General features: G+C 36.7%; 2 protein-coding genes across 2 annotated transcripts; both read right to left on the bottom strand.

Annotated features, from left to right (window-relative positions):
- Window positions 1–1,110: 1,110 nt before the first annotated feature.
- On the bottom strand, window positions 1,111–5,228 carry LOC107623687 (uncharacterized). The gene is made up of 2 exons (XM_016326034.3): window positions 3,794–5,228; window positions 1,111–1,377 (listed from the first exon to the last, which is right to left on the bottom strand). Exons 1-2 carry the CDS (start codon window positions 4,689–4,691, stop codon window positions 1,364–1,366), a joined length of 912 nt encoding a protein of 303 aa, XP_016181520.1. The 5' UTR covers window positions 4,692–5,228; the 3' UTR covers window positions 1,111–1,363.
- Window positions 5,229–9,586: 4,358 nt separating this feature from the next.
- LOC107621613 (phosphatidylinositol 4-phosphate 5-kinase MSS4-like protein) lies at window positions 9,587–10,730 on the bottom strand. Its single transcript, XM_016323649.3, has one exon. It carries the CDS (start codon window positions 10,437–10,439, stop codon window positions 9,879–9,881), a length of 561 nt encoding a protein of 186 aa, XP_016179135.2. The 5' UTR covers window positions 10,440–10,730; the 3' UTR covers window positions 9,587–9,878.
- Window positions 10,731–19,290: the final 8,560 nt, after the last annotated feature.

Here is a 19,290-nt window from a genome sequence, read left to right as displayed (position 1 = left end):
GATTTTTTACTGACTTAAACATCGAAGTTCTTTTTGCAGGTATTACGCTTGAGTTCAAGTTCACGAGGATGCTTCGATTCTGGACTGAGTTATCAGACACTTTAGAACAGTGAGAGACTGACATATACTACGAAAAGAGTATCTTTGTCAGAATAAGTTTGACTTTATAAATTTTTTGTGCCATAATCTATAAGGTCCGGATAAAACTGACATAATTTTAAAAGATATATATTTTCATAATATTTTTACAGACAAAAACACTAGTTTATCTCTGTTTTTTGAATTAGCCAATTAGGTACACATGTGTATTATCTCTTTAATATAATAGAGCTGCCAGTGTTATTTGTATATACAGTATGATATACATATTTAGATATAAATGTAAATTCGTAGACAAGGATTAGTATGGATAATACATATGTAATTAGATAGGTCTATAGTCGAATAGTCGAATCCACATGTGCTAAGCACTGCCTTAGAGTTCAAATCTGGGTGCAGGGAAAAATCCCTTCCACTTGATCCACGCCATACTGCTATTGCCTATTGATAGAAGTCTTATGTGACATAGTTTTAGTTTACACTTGAAGATGTGATGATACTTGACGAAGACTACATCCAAAATAAGACCTTTAATTAAGTATTTACTATTTAGTATTTACACAACAATTATGTATGGTTCAAGCCGTCCCTTTATATTTCACGAGAAGCAAAGAAACGACATTCTTCGTTGTGTTTTACTAGGAATAAGCTGTGAATAACATGTGCAAATAATTACAAATTTTTAAGAATATATTCTGTTATTTGGAAAATCATCTCAACTCCCTTTTTAGTACCTAAACCAGGCTGGCATTGTATGAATCTATCCTTATTCCAGCTACATTTTTTATCGGCAAAATATGTAAATTTTCATTTACATATATATATATAGTCTTTAGTGTTAGTTAACTTCGTTAAACTCGGATATGACACGTCTTTATTTTAGGCAGCCATTCCAGCATTTTATCGTAGACTTGGCAGATATATAACTGAAATGACAGACAAATAAGTATAAAAGTGAAATGAGAAAAGCACCAAAAAAAGAAAAGAATGAAATGAAGGAAAAGAAAAGAGTGGAGAGATAGAAGTGTTATACATTAGATCAAATTCTATATCAGAGCCCAAATGAGGCCTAGTACAGTTGCTGAATTAACTTATAAGGGCTAATAATAAAATAAAGGCTAACTAAAAGAATCCAAAATTACTCCAGGACAAATTTCTATTGGAGATTCTCATGACAGTATCAGCTAAAGATATGTACTTTGCCATGGTCATAACTCTGTATGACCTTCCAAGCTGCAACATTATCAACCCAACGCTCACCTGGCTAGCTATACATATCTGCAGTAACAAAGCAAGCTTGTCAAAACAACTCACAACAAACATGAGACATTAAGTTAGGTTCAATAGAAAGCAATCATCAACCAAGTAAATACCATAGATCCTTTCAATACAACCCCATGTTCAAACATCCTACCTTTTCTGCAGGACTATCTGCTTGAACCAAAACAACACACAACGATTCTCCTTGTATTATTTCACTAATTATCAGAGCAATAACGCTGCCTATTATGACAAACAAACATAGAATGCTTCAAGTCAAAGCCTCAAAGGACAAGACATATTATTTCCCTCAAGAAACTACCAACTTACAAAGTTAAAAACTAGATTTTTTTTTGTTCTACATGTAACAATGATTTATCTTCAGCAGTTGGATGATATTTAAGCAATCATTTAGAATCAAATATCATGCCATCTTTAAAGATATTTATCTCAAGCTAGTGTATGAATTGTACAACAGTCAGAAATTTCACCGGGATTTCAGTTCATTTTACAGGAGATCTTCACAAATGCTACCTAACCAAGAATAGAATTGTGCAACAGTCGTAAATTGTAACTAGTTATCCCAGATACACTTTATGAAATTTCTCACTTGATGAATTTAGTTATTGACCTCATGAGTCATGACCAACACAAATGTGTAGCTAAGAATACCACACATCAAAACAAATTAGGTGCACAACCAAACTAGAATGTCTAACTAGAATTTTCTCAAACATGACTTCTAAAAAAGTAACAGCATTGGCCTGGAACGGAAACAAACAACGGAAACAAACAAATAAAAAGAATAGCACATTACAAAGAGGAAAAAAGACTAGCAAAGGTCATTCAACTGATAAATTTAATATCCTACATATCGTTTTCCTCAATGTTTTGCAGTTTCTGAATACTATCATTCCAAACTTCAAAAGAACTGTTTCACTGCCCTTTCAGTTCCCAAATTGCATATTGATAAAATAGTTTCCTTGGAATAAAATAAAATGTGTAAACTATTCATACATTTTTGCTGTCGATCAAACAATTTTTTAGAATAGATTGTGATTTGAAGTATAAGGGTATAATCAAACCTCAATTATGTAAAATAACTGGGAAAAAAGAATATATAACCAAACCAATCTAACTGAATTCAACTTCCAAATGCATGTCCTCAAGAGATGGGGAAGAAAAGGAAAAATCTGAGATAAAAGACACCCAAAACTTTCCACTAGAGCATTCAAACAGACATGACATTACAAGACAACAAAAACTCAATAAAACAATGGGGGAGAAATGAATCACTCATATTGTGTTATTGTGGCATAAGGATGCAGAATCCAAACATCAAAATTAGACAAATTGTTTTGTTCTGTGTCACTGCCAATCTGTCATAAGACAGGATAAAGAAAACACACAAACAATAAAGTTGATGAACTTACGAGTTACAAGCAACTGCAAAACAGATCATCCCACATAAATGAGATTCATGTTATCAGATGCCTCAAATACATTCAGGAATGCCAGAAAGTTTGAGGAGACAAAAGAGATGATTTAAATATAGTAGATTTCACCTAATGATGAATGTAGTATAGGAAAACTGGACTAGTTGACAGGATCAAACAGGGTCAGGACAAGCAACTGTAAGACGGACGACAACTAAAAATGGTCAAAGTCACCACATTACAACAGATATCCACGCACTTAGCAGTAGTTTTCTTTGGATGAAACCATTCTAAAAGTCCAACTGCCCAAGTAACTAGTCATCACGATATAAGCAAAGGCAAAAAGTTTAAGCTTTCTAACAACTTATATAAAATTAACAACAAATCAAAGAAATGATGCCTCAGAAACAAAAATACTAGACGTAAAAGCTGCATGAGACAATTACTCACTAATCACACTTTCACTTATATGGCTATAAGTAAATTAAACCAAAAGCCTTCACTTTGTGGTTGCCAATGCTTAAAAAGCATAAGCACAATACATAGCCATCTGCAGAACCCTCAAAAACTTTAAAGAGTGATCCCCTATTTTTTTTTATGGAAACACATTTAAATCGAAAAATCTATCATCATAAACTATGAACAACTCTCCATCACAAAGTACTAAAGTGCACCACTTGCTACTATATTAATTGCAGAAGCAAATGAAACAACTAATTCACACCATTCATTGCTTTCCTAAAGTCCAAAACCAACACACAAAAATAATTTCCTCCCCACCAAACAAACAATTCATTGAGGAATCCCCTTGCAAGCCACTAAGTATCCTATCTAATGCACAATCAAAACTTACCATTGATTCACTGAATAAAAAAATACACTAAAAAGTCATTTGCATTTAATCAAATCAAGCTTCAAAAAGGGAAAGTAGGGGGAAAAACCATCAATCACAATCCCAAGGGGGGGAAACAAGAAAGGCTTCCAAATTTTCATCTTACCATTAGACCCGGATCTCTTCCCGCGCTTAATCCTCTCCAACTGAACCTGCGTGTCCATAAACATCTGCATCCTCTGCACCTCGAGATCCTTGGCGAACTGCATCCTCTGCTTCTCCAAATCCACCATCTGCTTCAGCTTCTGTGCTTCCACTCTCTCATACACTTCCCCAAACCTCTCTATTGCCTTGGCCAACCTCCTCATCCCCTCTCTATCCCTCTCCCCTTCCTCCACCTCGCTCCCCCTCCCATCCTCCTCTTCTTCCTCCTCATCTTCCTCTTCCTCTTCCTCTTCGTCCTCATACTCCTCATCGGCCTCAGCGGCAGCCGCAGCGGCTGCCATCGCCGAATAATTCCTCCTGAAGTACCCATCGTCCATCGCTGCCGCCGCCGACCGCTTCTGCGGCAGCGCCACGGCGGCTGGTGGCACAGCAGTAACGGGAGAAACAGCCGGCACAGAGGCCTTCCGATACGGCAACAACGGGAGAGCCACTGGAGGAGACGGGGACGGCGAAGAGGAATTCTTCTTTGCGTTGAAGTTAGGGCCAATCAACGCGTCCAATTTCTCGAAGAAGGGCCAGGAGGACGAAACGGTACCGTTGGAGGCCGTAACCCTAGCCTTCTCGACCTTGTATTTCTTCTTAATGGTGTCGATTCGGTTCTTACACTGGACATCGGTTCGGTGAGTCTTCTTGGTGTGGCCATGGAGGGCGTTGACGGTGTCAGCAACGTCCTGCCAATCCTTCTGACGAAGATTGCCGCGGTTGAGCTCAAGGTAGCGGCGGCCCCAGGCGTCGACGAGAGTGGCAGATGCCTCCTCGGTCCAGCAGTCCTCGCGGACGGGCATGGGACGGGGGTTGGGTGGCGGAGTAGGGACAGCGGAATCATTGAAATCCGGCATCGGAAAACGGTGGATTTAGGGTTGCGTGAAATAATTTAGGGTTAGGGGAGGATAGAGATAGAAAGAGGGAAAGAGGAAAGAAAATAGGTTAGAGAGAGAGAAAGAGAGAGAGAGAGAGAGCGGCGGAACGAAAAAGAAAGGCGAATGGGGTGGGAGGGATAATACGGTACGGTCGCCGGGGAAGGGCGCGTGTTGTTGGGGGAACCGTGACTCGCTGGCGTCATCGGATCGGATCGGCTCGGCTTGACCCATACAACTACACACTACCTTACAACCTTTTTTTCTTTTCACTTTCCCTTTTTTTTTTAAATAAAAAATAGTGACGAGCATATAAAATTTCCATCAAGAGAGTGTAACATCTGTAGCTAGATGTTAATTTTTGTAATTTATTTTTTAATATAATTATTTTTCGTTATTAATGAAACAGAACTTGTAAGAATGAGTTTTTGACTTTTTTGTAGAAAAGTAAATTGAGTAAAGTAGTATGGGATGATAAATGCGAGGTTGGAATTTAATATTTGGGAGATATTTTAATGTAATTATGGGAAGGTGGGTTGGTTTTGTTATTGAAAATGGAGAATGGAGATGACGAGGGGAGCGCGTAGTTGTAATTGCCGACTTGAGTTGCGGTGAGGTGACGGCTCAGCCACAGATTTGTGAAAAATTCCGTTTCGTACTTTTCTTTGGTTTTATTCATTTTGTATTTTTTGCTAAATATTGATTTTGATTCGATAATGTTGAGGAAAAAAGGCAAAATTTCAAAAAGTTAAAGGAGGGGTGAGATTAGAGGGATTGGGATTTGGATTTGGATTTTGGATTAAAATTAGGAGCGAGTGAGGTGTGTGGGGAAGAGAGAGGGGGATGGTGTGTGTCAATGTCATTTTATACCTTGCGTTGCGTTTACACTTTTTTGTTTCCGTTTTCGTTTTTATTGTTTCCATAAATAATGGCGCTCTGGCCCCGTGACCATTCCCTATTTTGCGGTGACCAACCCACACAACATTATGGAATTCGGAACTAAACCCACGCTTTCAAAAATCAACTAAAACAGAGTCAATTCTCTAATAGAAATCAGTCTAAATGTTTGACAAATGATAATTTAATTTTTCTCGATTCTTTTTGTATTTTTTAACTTTATTACACAGGTGATCAAATGAAGTCATTTCTTAAAATCTAAAACTATTATTTATTTATTTTATTTTTTTGAAAATGACAATCTACTGAATTTGGTATCTTAGAGTCTTAGCTATTTAATTTTTTGAACTATAAAATTAATAATTAAAAATCGTTAAATAATAAACAATATGGTGACACGAGTTCGTATATAAAATGCTATAATAAAATAGTATAGCTTTCTTCGGCCGTGTTTCATTGTACATAAAAAGATCTTGAAGATGGACAACCAAATGAAAGGTGGAGAAAGAGACCTTTTAACTTCCATCTTAACAATTATGCAACAAAAAGTGTGAGGCGCCGCTTGCATTGCATATTTGATTATGATATTATTCCAATCTCTTGGTATTTCTCCATTTCCATTATTCCATATGCATCACAATTAAAATAACGGAGAGGTAAAATAAGGTTATTTAACCCTTTTTCCATGATCATATTATTCAAGGTAGATTACATGATCGCTCCGGATATGTGTTTGGATGACATTGCGCATAATACTACTTAGTTTATCATATCTAGCGCCTTAGAAAGGAGGCTAATGTTTCTAAATACGAATAGTGTAATATTTCATGAGATTAAATAATAAATAATTAAATATACATGAGAGATTTGTCTATACATGGACATGGAAACCGTTTGTAAGATTGAAGTATCAACCTAAATCCAAAAAGTTCATTCTTTCTTATCAAAATTTCATGATTCAGTGACCCAATTGAGAAAAGAACTAAATTTTTGGCAAGATCTCAAGATGAGAATAACAGTCATATACATACCGTCGTCTTCGTACAAAGTTGATAGTTAAAAATTGTTAGATAATAATTTAGTTAAGGTAAAAACTCAAGTGAAGTCGACTTCACGTGAAGTTGATACCTGAAAGTCGTTAGACGAAAATTTAGTCAAATCAGTCAAATCATTTAACGACTCTCTGGTATCAACTTCACGTGAAGTTGACTATACTTGAGTTTCCACCTCTATCTAATTAAAAACATAGATAAAATCAGATATGAGAAAGATAAAGAAGGAAGAAGCAAGCACTTTATGAAAAGTCTCTAACACAGTAACATCCATATTCATGAAAGTCCCACATTTGCTCCACTCTGGGGCATTTCACACTCGCACTCCCAACTACCATAACCTATTGTTTATGTGAAGAGAGCTTTATCTTCAAGGCCAATATGAAAATGTGTCTCCACCAATGGTGCAACTCTGTTGTTGGAATCTTTTTTTTTTTCCTTATTATTCCATAACCTGCATGCTTATCAGATATAGGAGAAGAGAGAAAATAGGGAAAGCTTGGAACTACTGTTCTCCTTGAAGATGTGCATCGTTGTTTGTGCTTAATTTGGAACCAGACTCGATATTGATTTGTCCTGAATATGTCTGAACCTGAAACACATTCTGTCCCCAACAAGTGATGAAATTTGTCCATCACTTTTATTAGTTTCACATGAGAGTTTAGTGTTTAGACAGAATCACATACAGCAACTATCAGAGCCAATTTTGCAGTGTGCTCTTGGTCAAAAGTCAAAACTATATATTACCAGACATAGTGACATATATAGCAGCTTCAAAATTACTTACTTATTGTTATTAATTATTATAATCAATCAATTAATCTCTTGCAAGATATACATGTAGAGATAGAGCTAGCTGTTTACATAAGCAGACAAAGAATATGGCGAGTACAAAACATATTGCATATATAAATGCCAGAGACAGAGAGATCAGAGGACCCATCATTCAGGTAACTGAGTTGGCTTCAATCAGTAGTAGTACTTCTGCTATGCTATGCATTCAGAGATATTAATGCCCAGTGACAAATGTGGGGCATCTCTCTTTGAAATTAATTGAGTCACTACATATCTGTGATATTGATTTCTTTGTTCTCAAGTCACTGCCTCCTGCAGCATACTACTTACCAGTCTAGTGTATTCTAGTCTTCTTAGGAATTCTAACTATGTATTAATCTTCTTCAAATTAAGGGAAATGTATGCATTAGATGAACTAATTAGAGGGAGGTAGTAAAGTACAGAGAAGATTCTGATTTCAATGATTCAGAGTAGCAGATTAATGAGTTCACCTGATCCACACAGAGATAACACTGACACATTTCAATTATTATTCACTCACTGATATTGTTGATACATGAAGTAGCCTGTCAAACTTTATAGTTGGACCCGTATAAATATATATGGTGGGGTCTTTTGTTACAAAGTTAAAGAAAAAAACAGCATATATGCTCAAAGGATCATAGTAAATATAATAAGACACTGATGAAATCAGAATCAGAACATTGAGGATTATTATTTGAAGGTCTTCTTCATCAATTCCCTCAACTTAAAGCTGAATGAATAATCATAAACATCCTATGGGATATATGCCAAGGCCACTAGGCCTTGGCTTAATTCATAATAAGCAGAAGAAAAATAAAATGCTTAAAAGACACATCGCACTACAAAGTCATTAGTGCAAAGAATGCAAATGCAGCGCATCATTGCAAATTAGAATGTGATTGTGGGCTTTGTGGCTTGTGGGGTGTGTGAAAAGCACTCTTTTTGTGGGGACTTTGAATTCGTTTCTAACCTCAAAGTGATCACTTTGGTCTTTTCTTGATCTAACCCCGATTTGTTTGCTTCTTTCTTTTTCTTTTTTTTTTTCCCTATTCTTTTACCCTTTTATTTGTGGGCAAGTGCCAAAGTACACCATGGTTTTACACTTCATGAATCTGTCCTCCTCCATTTGGGGGGGACCCAAAAGATTTTTTTATTTAAAACATAAACAAAGACTTCTAAATTAAAGTTATATCTACTCAAATTCTAATACAAAAGCAGCTATATATAATTATTCTTTTCACATAATAGAGCTTAGTTGGTATTAGTCTTACATCGATCTCTTGTAATAAATTGTTTTTGTATTTTAGAAGAATACCAAATATAGGCGCAACACAAGAGTAGTAAGAAAAAATAATGAATTGGTGTTATATAATATATATGTAAAGTGATGGAAGCATGATGTCATGGTGTGGCTTTAGCAGGAATGAATGACACCGACGAACAACTGTGAACCTTTTTCGTCTGCAAATGGGAATAAATGTAAATAGATTACTCGAATGCTAGCAATACCATAACATCCATCATGTCTCAATCACCTTCTATTATGATCCAACCGAGAATTACAATAACAGAGCCACCACACAACAATAGAAGTGGGATCTTCTTTTTTATTCTTTTAATTTATCATACGACCCTCTTGTTGCCTTATCTAGCTAGCTACTTTTCCAATCCATGTGCACTTCCTAGTAGCATGTTTCATCAACAAATTTTAAAAATTAAAGCATAACGAAATGAAAACCTCACAAAATCTTTGTTTATAAAAAATTACCAAAAAAGATTAACACCCTTATTGGATCAATTATGTTATAACCCCACTATCTCAACAGTAGTGAACACATCCTCCAAAGATGATAATGAACCCTAAAAATTAGGCAATCAATAAGAATTGACCTTCTACAATATGAAGATATCTCTTCTATCCATAATATTTGGTCGCAACAATTAATAAATGCTAAATAAAACAAGTTCCGACTTTTTTTTTGTCTCCCTAGCATTACCTTCTTCTATTTCTACTCTATATACCTTCATCAAGCTTAACTCCACAATCAAAACCACGCTAATACTTTCACAGCACTCAACATTACTTATAGGATTCATCAACATATGTAATTAAATGACAAAATCTTTATTTATATATATACGTACCTTTATATTTAATCCTATGTACATATAAGCATATATATAAGCACATGTATAAAAAAAGAAAAGAAAAGAAAAGAAGCGAAGAACTTAAATATTTCCTTTTCAGATTGTAGAGGAAGAAAGAAAAAGAAGAGATTGGAAGGTTGGAAATTAATATATGCCTTGAACGAACCCTAAAAATATATGGATATCATGGAAGACACACTTGAATAGAGGAGAGACAAGAGGAAAAAGAAAAAACGTGGCGAAGAAACCGTCGTTAGAGTTGAGTTGTTGATGGTGGTGATGATGACGATGAGGACTCCGAAATGCTCTCCAAGTGAGGCCTCCACACAGCGACGCGGCCTCTTCTTCTGTCCCGCTGCGTCGAAATCTTCTCCGACATTATTTCCGTCAAGTACCGGTCACAAGACACAACCACGCTGCTGCTATTATTATTGTTGCTGGTGGTGGTGGTGGCGGCGGCGGCTTTGCTTTCTTCCTTCCTAGCTTTCTTCTTGGTGGAGGAGGTGCGGCGGCGGTTATGGTTTTTGTCGGCGGGAGGAGGGGAGGGGAGTGGCATGAGGAAGTAAATCTTACCACGCTGGAGGAGGGCGTCGGGAGGGACGACGACGATGTTTGGAAGAGGTGCGGCGGCGGAAGGTGAAGATGGCTTCTTGAGCACGTGCTTAGGGTGTGCCTTCATGATTTCGCTGGCTTTGATGGTTGCTCCGCTGATCTCCTCCACCCTGCCATTGGAGTGAACTATTCTTATTACGTCCAAGGCTCCGCATGGTAGAATGCAAGATATGCAGCACCTTATGCTCTTCCTCATCATCATCTTCAATTCAAACCAGAGCACCTTAGCTTGCTTTTCTATTTCTCTCTCTTTCTCTCTCTCTCTATCTCTGTGTTTTAGTTTATGGACCAATATTTATTTATTTAATGAAAAGCTTGCTTATCCCACTTTAATATTTTGCTATTATTTTTTATAAAATCTTTTTTGTCCACTTTTGAATGCAATGCTAGCTAGCTATATATTTAGCTTTGGGATGAAATTCATGGTATGGTATGAATAATTGCACAACACTCTGTAGTTTGTTTGGCTTTTGATCTTTTTATTATTTAGGGACCCCTCATCATCACTCTCACTACTTTAATTTCTCTAATTTCCTATATTAGTAGTAATTACTATTAGGTTAATTATTATTATTAATTAGCAAGAGAAGTATATATATAATAAGTGCCAATGCAAATTCATGGTTAGTTATTATATATATAGAGAATATAACGTGACTCTTACTTAATGTAAAAGTAGTGCTTTATATATGAATATATTCTCTACAAATGATAAAAAAAAAGATAAATGATGAATTAAAATGATAAGGAAGGTTGGAAATTAGGGAGAGACACATGGTATAGTGAAAGATGGGGACTAGTTAGGAAGCAAAAGCTTTGAAGCTTTAGAGAGGGTCATGAGTCATGACTGGACGTGGGTGTATCAATCAAAAGTTGACACTTGTCGGCCAATAATGAATATTTACAACACTGAGTTTAGGTGATGTAGGGTCATTGCATTGAGAGAGAGGAATATATGTATATGTATGTATGTGTTTGGAGAGAAGGAGATCGAGGAGGCTGAGGGGTGAAATTGATGATGATGAGATATAATCATATAATCTTCTTTATATATAATTTTGAAGAGATATATAAAAGGGTGGTTCGCGATCTTTCAATTCCCCCAACCAAGCTAAGCAAGATCATGTGGGTTGTGGTTTTCATTGGAAAGTGAAGTTTGATGGACTTCACACACTCTTTCTCTCTCTCTCTCTTTCTAATGCTTCTTATTAGGTTAGTGCATTGCTTTGACTAAGGCCAAGGACTTTGTCTACTAGCTATCTAATAATAAGTCACAAAAATCAACTCTACCTCACATGCATGCTCTTCCAAATTCTTTTTTTCCTTTTTAATTTACGTGGAATTTATCCTCTTAGCTTATGTATTTCATACACTATCCATTCTACATGCAATAATTTTACCCCACAAATACTTATATAGTTCGTCTCTCTCCATTACTCTCCAAAATTCTCCATATGACAAAAGTTTGTATACCGTTTGACAATTCATTGTCATCATTAAAGTTTCCTAAATTATTGAAGAATCATTATGTAAGTAATTTTTTTGGAAATTCTAGTCAAATCATGCACTAATTAATCTCATGCATCCTACAGTTTTATGTCGGTCATCAGTGGGGAAGGAATTTCAAAAACGGAAATCTTTTAGTAACTAAAAAGAATTAATAAAAAATAATCAAAATTCGTTTTATTTAATATTTAATTATTATAATAATTAAAAATATTAATTAAAATAAATTTTGACTGATTTTTTATTGTCTCCTTAATATTATCATTTAAAAGCAGAAAAGTTTACATGCACTATCATTAGACCTCAATGCTATATATTAATCCAGAACCTTACTAAATTAAAAACAGAAAGGAGTCTTAAAAAAAATTAGAGGAATATATTCTATTTTATTTACTGTGCACTATATAATTGTTTCACCGTAATAACGTTTTTCGGTTCACCATGCAGACCAACTGTGTTGTGGATGAAAAATTTGTTTCAAATGTGGGAATGATTTTCAAGACACTAGAAGAAGCTGGAAAGTTCTACAAATATTATTCCAAGCTTGCCAGTTTTTTACGAAAATAAGGAACACGACTCGGGACAGAGACAAGATTAAGAATCAACTAATCGTATGCACTAGAGAGGGGAGGTGGAAATCCAAGATATTTCCAACTTTGAAGACAAACCCTTCAGCTGGGTTAAATTGTCCGGCCAGGATTTACGTACACATAATAAAGGATGTTGGTCTTTGGACAATTTCCAAAGTTGTTTCGAATCACTCACATCCTTGCTGTCCAGACCGGGCAGAGATGCTCAAACAACACAGGGAGCTTAACATGTTTGTGCATCGCACCATCGAAACCAATGAGGAAGCCGAAATCAGACCGAGCAAAACTTACCAATTATTTGTGGCAGCAGCTCGCAGCCACCGTGAACTAAGTTTTATAGAAAAAGACGTGAAAAATTATATCACAAGGAAAATACGGAATATTTCGGAACAAGATGATGCCAAAGAATTTGGGAAGTACCTACTAAGAATGAAAGAGAAGAACCAAAATTTCTTCTTTGAGCTCAACCTCGAAGGCGATCATTGCATTAAACATGCATTATGAGCCGACGCAAGAAGCAGGGCCGCATGTGAGTATTTTGGAGACGTGATTTCATTCGACACCACCTACAACACAAACAGGTATTCGGTTCAGTCGCATATAGTTTTATGTTCGATGAATGTACCAATTTCGGTTCACCACGGTCTGGGTGTGTCTATTTATGCAGGTACAATCTGGTTTTAGGTTCTTTTGTGGGTATGAATCACCACGATCAGTCAACACTTCTTGGATGCGCGCTAATGAAAAATGAGGACATCCAATCATTCAAATGGCTATTCGAGTGTTGGCTCCGTTGTATGGGAGAGAAGGCACCAAAAGACATTCTTACCGACTAATACGCATCGATTCAAAGGGCAATTGAGCTGTGCATGCCAACAACAATTCACCGGTGGTGCATCTAGCACATCATGAAGAATATCCCTAACAAACTAAACAGCTACAAGCGACATGATGATATTAATCAAGAGATGAGCCATGTTGTTTGGAACTCGTACAAAAAAGACGCATTTGATAGAAACTGGAATGATTTCATCACAAAGTACGGCATCGAAGGCAACTAGTGGCTGTTAGGTAACCGAGGTTTCAATTCGAATTATTTCCACGCCCATACCTTTGTTTTTTTCAAAATATGCACTATTTTCAATTCACCACACCATATTGGTTCGATTTATTATGCAGCGCTGTACGAGGATCGGCATATATGGATTCCAGTTTACTTGGATCACCACTTCTGGGCCGGGATGAGAAGCACACAAAGGAGCAATATCATGCATTCATTTTTCAACAAGTTCATTACACGCAACAGCTCCTTGAGACAATTCGTCAAGCAATATGACAATTGCCTAGCAAGCAGAGAGGAAACAGAGAGAGTATTCGACGCTGCAGATTTTCACATTGTGATACTGTGTGCAACAAAATCAGCAATAGAGGCCCAGTTTCTGCATGTGTATACCCATGAGAAGTTTATGGAAGTTCAAGCTCAATTTAGAGGTAAAGTGAACTGTATCACAAGATCAATGCATTCCACCCTAGGTTTCACAATATACGAAGTCGTAGAGCAGGTTTTCAACCTCCACATTTAACAAGTTTTTTGTCACCTACGACGCAGTATCACGGGAGGTAAAGTGCTAGTGTTTGCTGTTCGAGTCAAGGGGGCATATTATGCCGCCATTCCCTAAGCGTCCTAAGCTTTGAGCGAATAGATAACGCTGCACTGAAATACATAATGGAACGCTGGAGCAAGAATATAAAGAGGAGGCACAGACACATCAAGAGCAGCCAATATGAACCTCTATTAGAGCCGAGAAGTAAGAGATTTGACGAATTGGTGTTTCGGTCGTACAATATATGCGAATTTGCATCCGAGTTCGAGGCATTAACTGGAATTCTGCACCGAGCGTTTGACAAGGTCATGGTGGAGATGCAAGAATATCAAGAGAGAAGCAAAGAAAAAAGTTTATTATCCCACAAAGAAGCGACATTGAGCGAGGTGAACGACCTTTAAAGCCCACCACGCGTCAAAACAAGAGGTCGGCCCAAGAACAGACTTGGATCAAACCTGGAAAAAAAATCTCAAATGCCATGAAGGAAAAGAAAAAGACATCTCCAAGCAAGGTATAAATTTCAGTTCACTACGTTTTAGTTTTTTATTAATATAAATGTCAGAGTTCATGTATTTCTGAAACTAAAAACTGATAGAAACATTTTATTATAATTAGTTTTCTGCTATATTGATATATGTAGTTTTTCAATTCGTCTAGTGCATTAATTTCTAAGTTGAATAATTAGAATTTATTCTGAGAAACGGGAATCAGGTGTAGTGCTAGTTACATTTTCCGTGTGATTAATTAAACAAAAATTATTAAAAAAAATCTAAAAGAGTAACATAAATATTTTTAACTTACATTGGTGTAGTTTTAAAACTCTTTCTTGGATGGATTTTCAGGGTTCAGGATTTTGGGTTTAGGGTTTTAGGGTTTATGGGTTCAGGGTTCAGTATTCATGGTTCAAGGTTTAGGGTTTAGGGTTTAGGGTTTAAGGTTTAGGGTTCAGGGTTCAGGGGTTTATGGGTTCAAAGTTCAGGGTTCAGGGTTCATGGGTTCAGTGTTTAGGGTTTATGGTTCAGGGTTCAGAGTTTAGGGTTTAGGGGTTAGGACTTAGGGTTTAGGGTTCATGATTTTGGGTTTAGGGTTTATGGGTTTAGGATTCAGTGTTCATGGTTCAGGGTTTAGGGTTCCGGGTTTAGGGTTTAAGGTTTAGGGCTTAGGGTTTAGGGGTTTAGGGTGTATGGGTTCAGGGTTCAGTGTTTAGGGTTTATAGTTCAGGGTTTAGGGTTTAGGGTTTAGTGTTTAGTGTTTAGGGTTTAAGGTTTAGGGTTAGGACTTAGGGTTTAGGGGGTTCATGGTTTAGCTCTCTGAATTTCTGTACAGTGTGTTTGCAACTTTCGGTTCGACCAGTGTATTCATTTTGGTTCACTGTGTTTTTTTGGTGTTCGTAATGTATTGGTAAATACACTGATTGTAATTACTGAGAACCTGGAATAAAACAGCAGCTAAACAGTTCCAACAGATATATAAATTAACATCTCAGATGAGTAATCCATCTTGAATCAAATATAAATATTAACATTTGATATATACATTGATATTAAGAATAGATATATACATTAACATTTACATTAATATTGACATATATATATTTGAAAGAAGCATTGTTTGCTTTTTTAACAAGTTAAACAAAATATTGTTAATTACAACCAGTCAATCATAGTATATGCTATTTACTATCTAAATCCCCAGATGTGAATTTACAATAAGGGCTGGAGAGGACAACAGATGGCTTTGGGAGTCTTATTGCTTCAGATTTCCAAATCACTTGGTCTCTGATTTTGTTCATTTCATGCAACATAAGATTCGGATCATATTGGTACCTGAAGTCATCAATCTCTTGCTATATTTCAATTGAAAGGAATTAGTTACATAAGAAATACCCAACTAAAATAAGAACAATATCATTCAAAGTGCTAGTTATACTGTAAAAATGCAATCACAATAACCCTAAACCCTGAACACATTAAATATCAAGTAAATCAAAATCACAAAGGCCAACGAACTGAACAATGTTCGTGTGGTGAATAAATGGTGATTAACTTTGAATCAACAATAATAGTATTTATCCATGCAAAAGAAGTACTGAACATAATAACAACCAATTTCAAAGCCCTAGTTAAACTATCCACTCAACTGAATGAAATAAGAAAAGAAAGAAATTTATTAATTTAGAAAGTACTTACTTGTGTCCAAGCTTTATATTTATATCTCTTCCCACTTTTGATCTTTCGTGGATCAATTATTTCGAGCCATTTCATCACATATATTCCACAATCATAGCTAAGCAAGAATTCAGTATAATACGATTAATAGTATACAAAATAAAACACATTAAAAATAGCACTATAGATGAGAAAGATTCTTACTCTGTACATTGACCATTTAGTGTGATATACTCTGCTTCCTCTCCCGGTCTGTCCACCATTAAGGGTTCTGCCCCAGCGTATACCTCATCTGAAAAATTATTAAACCTTGAAAGGGACACAAAAAGTAAATAAAGAGAAGCAACAACAGTGAACCGAACTCCTCTCATCTACTGAATAATTTGAATAATTTACAACAAAATAACTTACAACAAATTTGTTCAATTTCACTCTTGATTCAGGTATATCTTTTCTCGGCTTATTTACAGGGTCAAGGACATAGAATTTCTTTTTGTTGACATCAGCAATCCACAACCACCAATGCGCTCCATTGCAAATTGACACAAATAGCTTAAGTTTGGGAAAATGATAGAATATTTCAGTCGAAACAACAACAAACAAGATAATTATCGAAGAATTTTTAGAAATTACAACTTACAAATGGATGCGATGCAAGTTTTCTCTTGTCAAGAAACTGGCGGTAGTGGGCATACTGCTCAACATCAAACTTGTAAGCCTTGTTTGTGCTTTTATCAGTGTAGTCCATGCCATGTCTTTCCAACATAAAATTCTACAAAACGAACATTAGTTAAACGCAATTCATATCTGAATAAAATGTGAAAAATATTCAATCATGCAAAAGAACTCAACGCAACACATAACAATCAGGTGAATCAATATTAACATTCCCACTGAACCAAACAGCAATCAGCAGGGAATAAGAAATTTAGCTTACCACAATATCCAGCGGCACAATATATATTTGTTCCTCATACCGGCGAACTTTTATTTGGTTGAGAATCATGCTATGTATATTGACAACCTACACAAATAAAATTTAGAGATAAGTACGATTTTGGTCCCTAACGTAGAGGCCACAAATTTATTTCGTTCCCGACCTTTTTTTCGCTACAAAATGGTCCCCAAGGTTTCAGTTTGTTTTAAAATCGTCCTTCGGATGAAAATATCATTTCCCCTTCACCCCCAAAATTAACCAACCTCAGCAGAGAAGCCTAAGCACCACCACCACCATTATATCATGGTCATCATCATCATCATCATCAGAACAACAAAATCAACCAGGAACCCAAGTTAAACCAGAACCCACCACCACCACCACCACCACCATCATCATCATCATCATCATCATCATCATTAGAACCATCAACAAAATTGAAAATCAGAAGAACCATCAACCAAAAACAGAACATCAAGCAGAAGCGGAAGAACAGCAGAAGTAATTTTCAGCAATTCAATAACAGAAGCTCAACAACAATTTAGCAACAATTCTCAGCAATTCAATACCCTAAAATCAACTAACAGAAAATTAAAATCCAGCTAAACTAATCCAGAATCAAATCAAGCATCTAACACTAACCAAAAACAGAAATTGAAAGCAAAATGATAACTGGATTATGAAAATAGAAAACAGAAAAGAGGGGACAGGGAAGGCAGTGGTGGAGCGCCGGTGGTCTGGGCATGACAGAAAGGGGCTGGAGGGAGGGTAACGGGCGGCGGTGAGCTCTGATTCCTTCTGTGACAGGGATTGAGGGAGGGGAAGCAGGGAGGCTCGCTGGCGGTGGTGAAGCAGGGGAGGCTCCATGTTGCTGCGCGATGGTGAAGCAGGGGAGGCTCGTCGACGGTGAGCTCTGGTTCGAGGAGTCTGAGACAGGGAAGGAGAGAAGGAGGGGAGAGGGTCGCAGTTGCTCTGGGGAGGAGGAGGAGCAGAAGAAGAAGAAGAAGAAGAAGAAGAAGAAGAAGAAGAAGAAGAAGAAGAAGAAGAAGAAGAAGAAGAAGAAGAAGAAGAAGAAGAAGAAGAAGAAGAAGAAGAAGAAGAAGAAGAAGAAGAAGAAGAAGAAGAAGAAGAAGAAGAAGAAGAAGCGGCGGGCAGTATGGCGGAAGAAGAGGCGGCGGGCAGGCAGTGGCGGTGCAGCGGTATGGCGTCCCCCTTCTCTCCCCCCTCCTCCCTCCCCCCTTCTCGCGCCCCACCCCCCCTTTCTTTCTCTCCCCACCCCTGCTTCTCTGTACCATTTCTTTCCTCTTTTTTTTTTATTTTATATTTATTTTATTTTATAATTTTTTTAATGAGGGATAATTTGGTAATAAAAAATAAAATTGGTAAAAAGGACGATTTTAAAACAAACTAAAATCTTGGAGACCATTTTATAGCGAAAAAAGACCGGGGATGAAATAAATTTTCGACCTCTACGTTAAGGACCAAAATCGTACTTATCCCTAAAATTTATGAGATATACTGTATAAGAGTGTTTAGAAAAATCATTAACATTAACGCAATTGGCAAAGAATTTACCGTGGCATGCACTTGTTATTTGGGCATTAGAGACATAAAATATTCTCTTAACCCCTCGTAAAGTGCCTCATGTTTCAAGACAAATATTGTATCATATTCGTTGCTACTATCTTTTGTTATTTTCACATGTGTCATCTAATGATAATACTTTTCGATCAACTCCTTCGAGATTTTTATCTTTTTTTCCGGAGTTTTGAAAACTTCAGCAGCTGGTAAGGTTGGCTCGGAAGATGTTGCTTCAGCAAACTTTAATGCTGCCATCACTCCAGCATCTACCACCGCCTCTGCAAGGATTTCAAGTTGTGAAACAGGCGGCTCAGAGGGATGAGTTGGTTGAGATGTTGGTGGACTTATCCCAAGGCTAAAGGAATGCATATCATCTTCCCGTTGCCTAGGTTGCTGTTGTTTTTTAGCAGGGCTGCTGCATTAAACAAAAAATAGTTCAAAAACAACCCATTAAAATTAATAAAAATAATTTTTATGTGCAACTTACTCATTATCAGAAATTTCATAGATATAGTCATCGTTGAGTAACTCTTTAATAACAGAACTCGTAACCGACAACATAGGTTCTGGCTCTGTTTTCCTCAGTGAAGATATCTCGACAGCCTGCTTTTTGGGTTTTGGAGGGCAGCTGTAAGAAACAGAAGAGATAAAACTTACAATTAAAGCA

Source organism: Arachis ipaensis, chromosome B10, assembly GCF_059453495.1.
Source record: "Arachis ipaensis isolate K30076 ecotype BB chromosome B10, ASM5945349v1, whole genome shotgun sequence".
In the NCBI taxonomy this organism is placed as follows: domain Eukaryota; kingdom Viridiplantae; phylum Streptophyta; class Magnoliopsida; order Fabales; family Fabaceae; genus Arachis; species Arachis ipaensis.
This window is presented reverse-complemented; position numbering and strand designations above follow the sequence as displayed.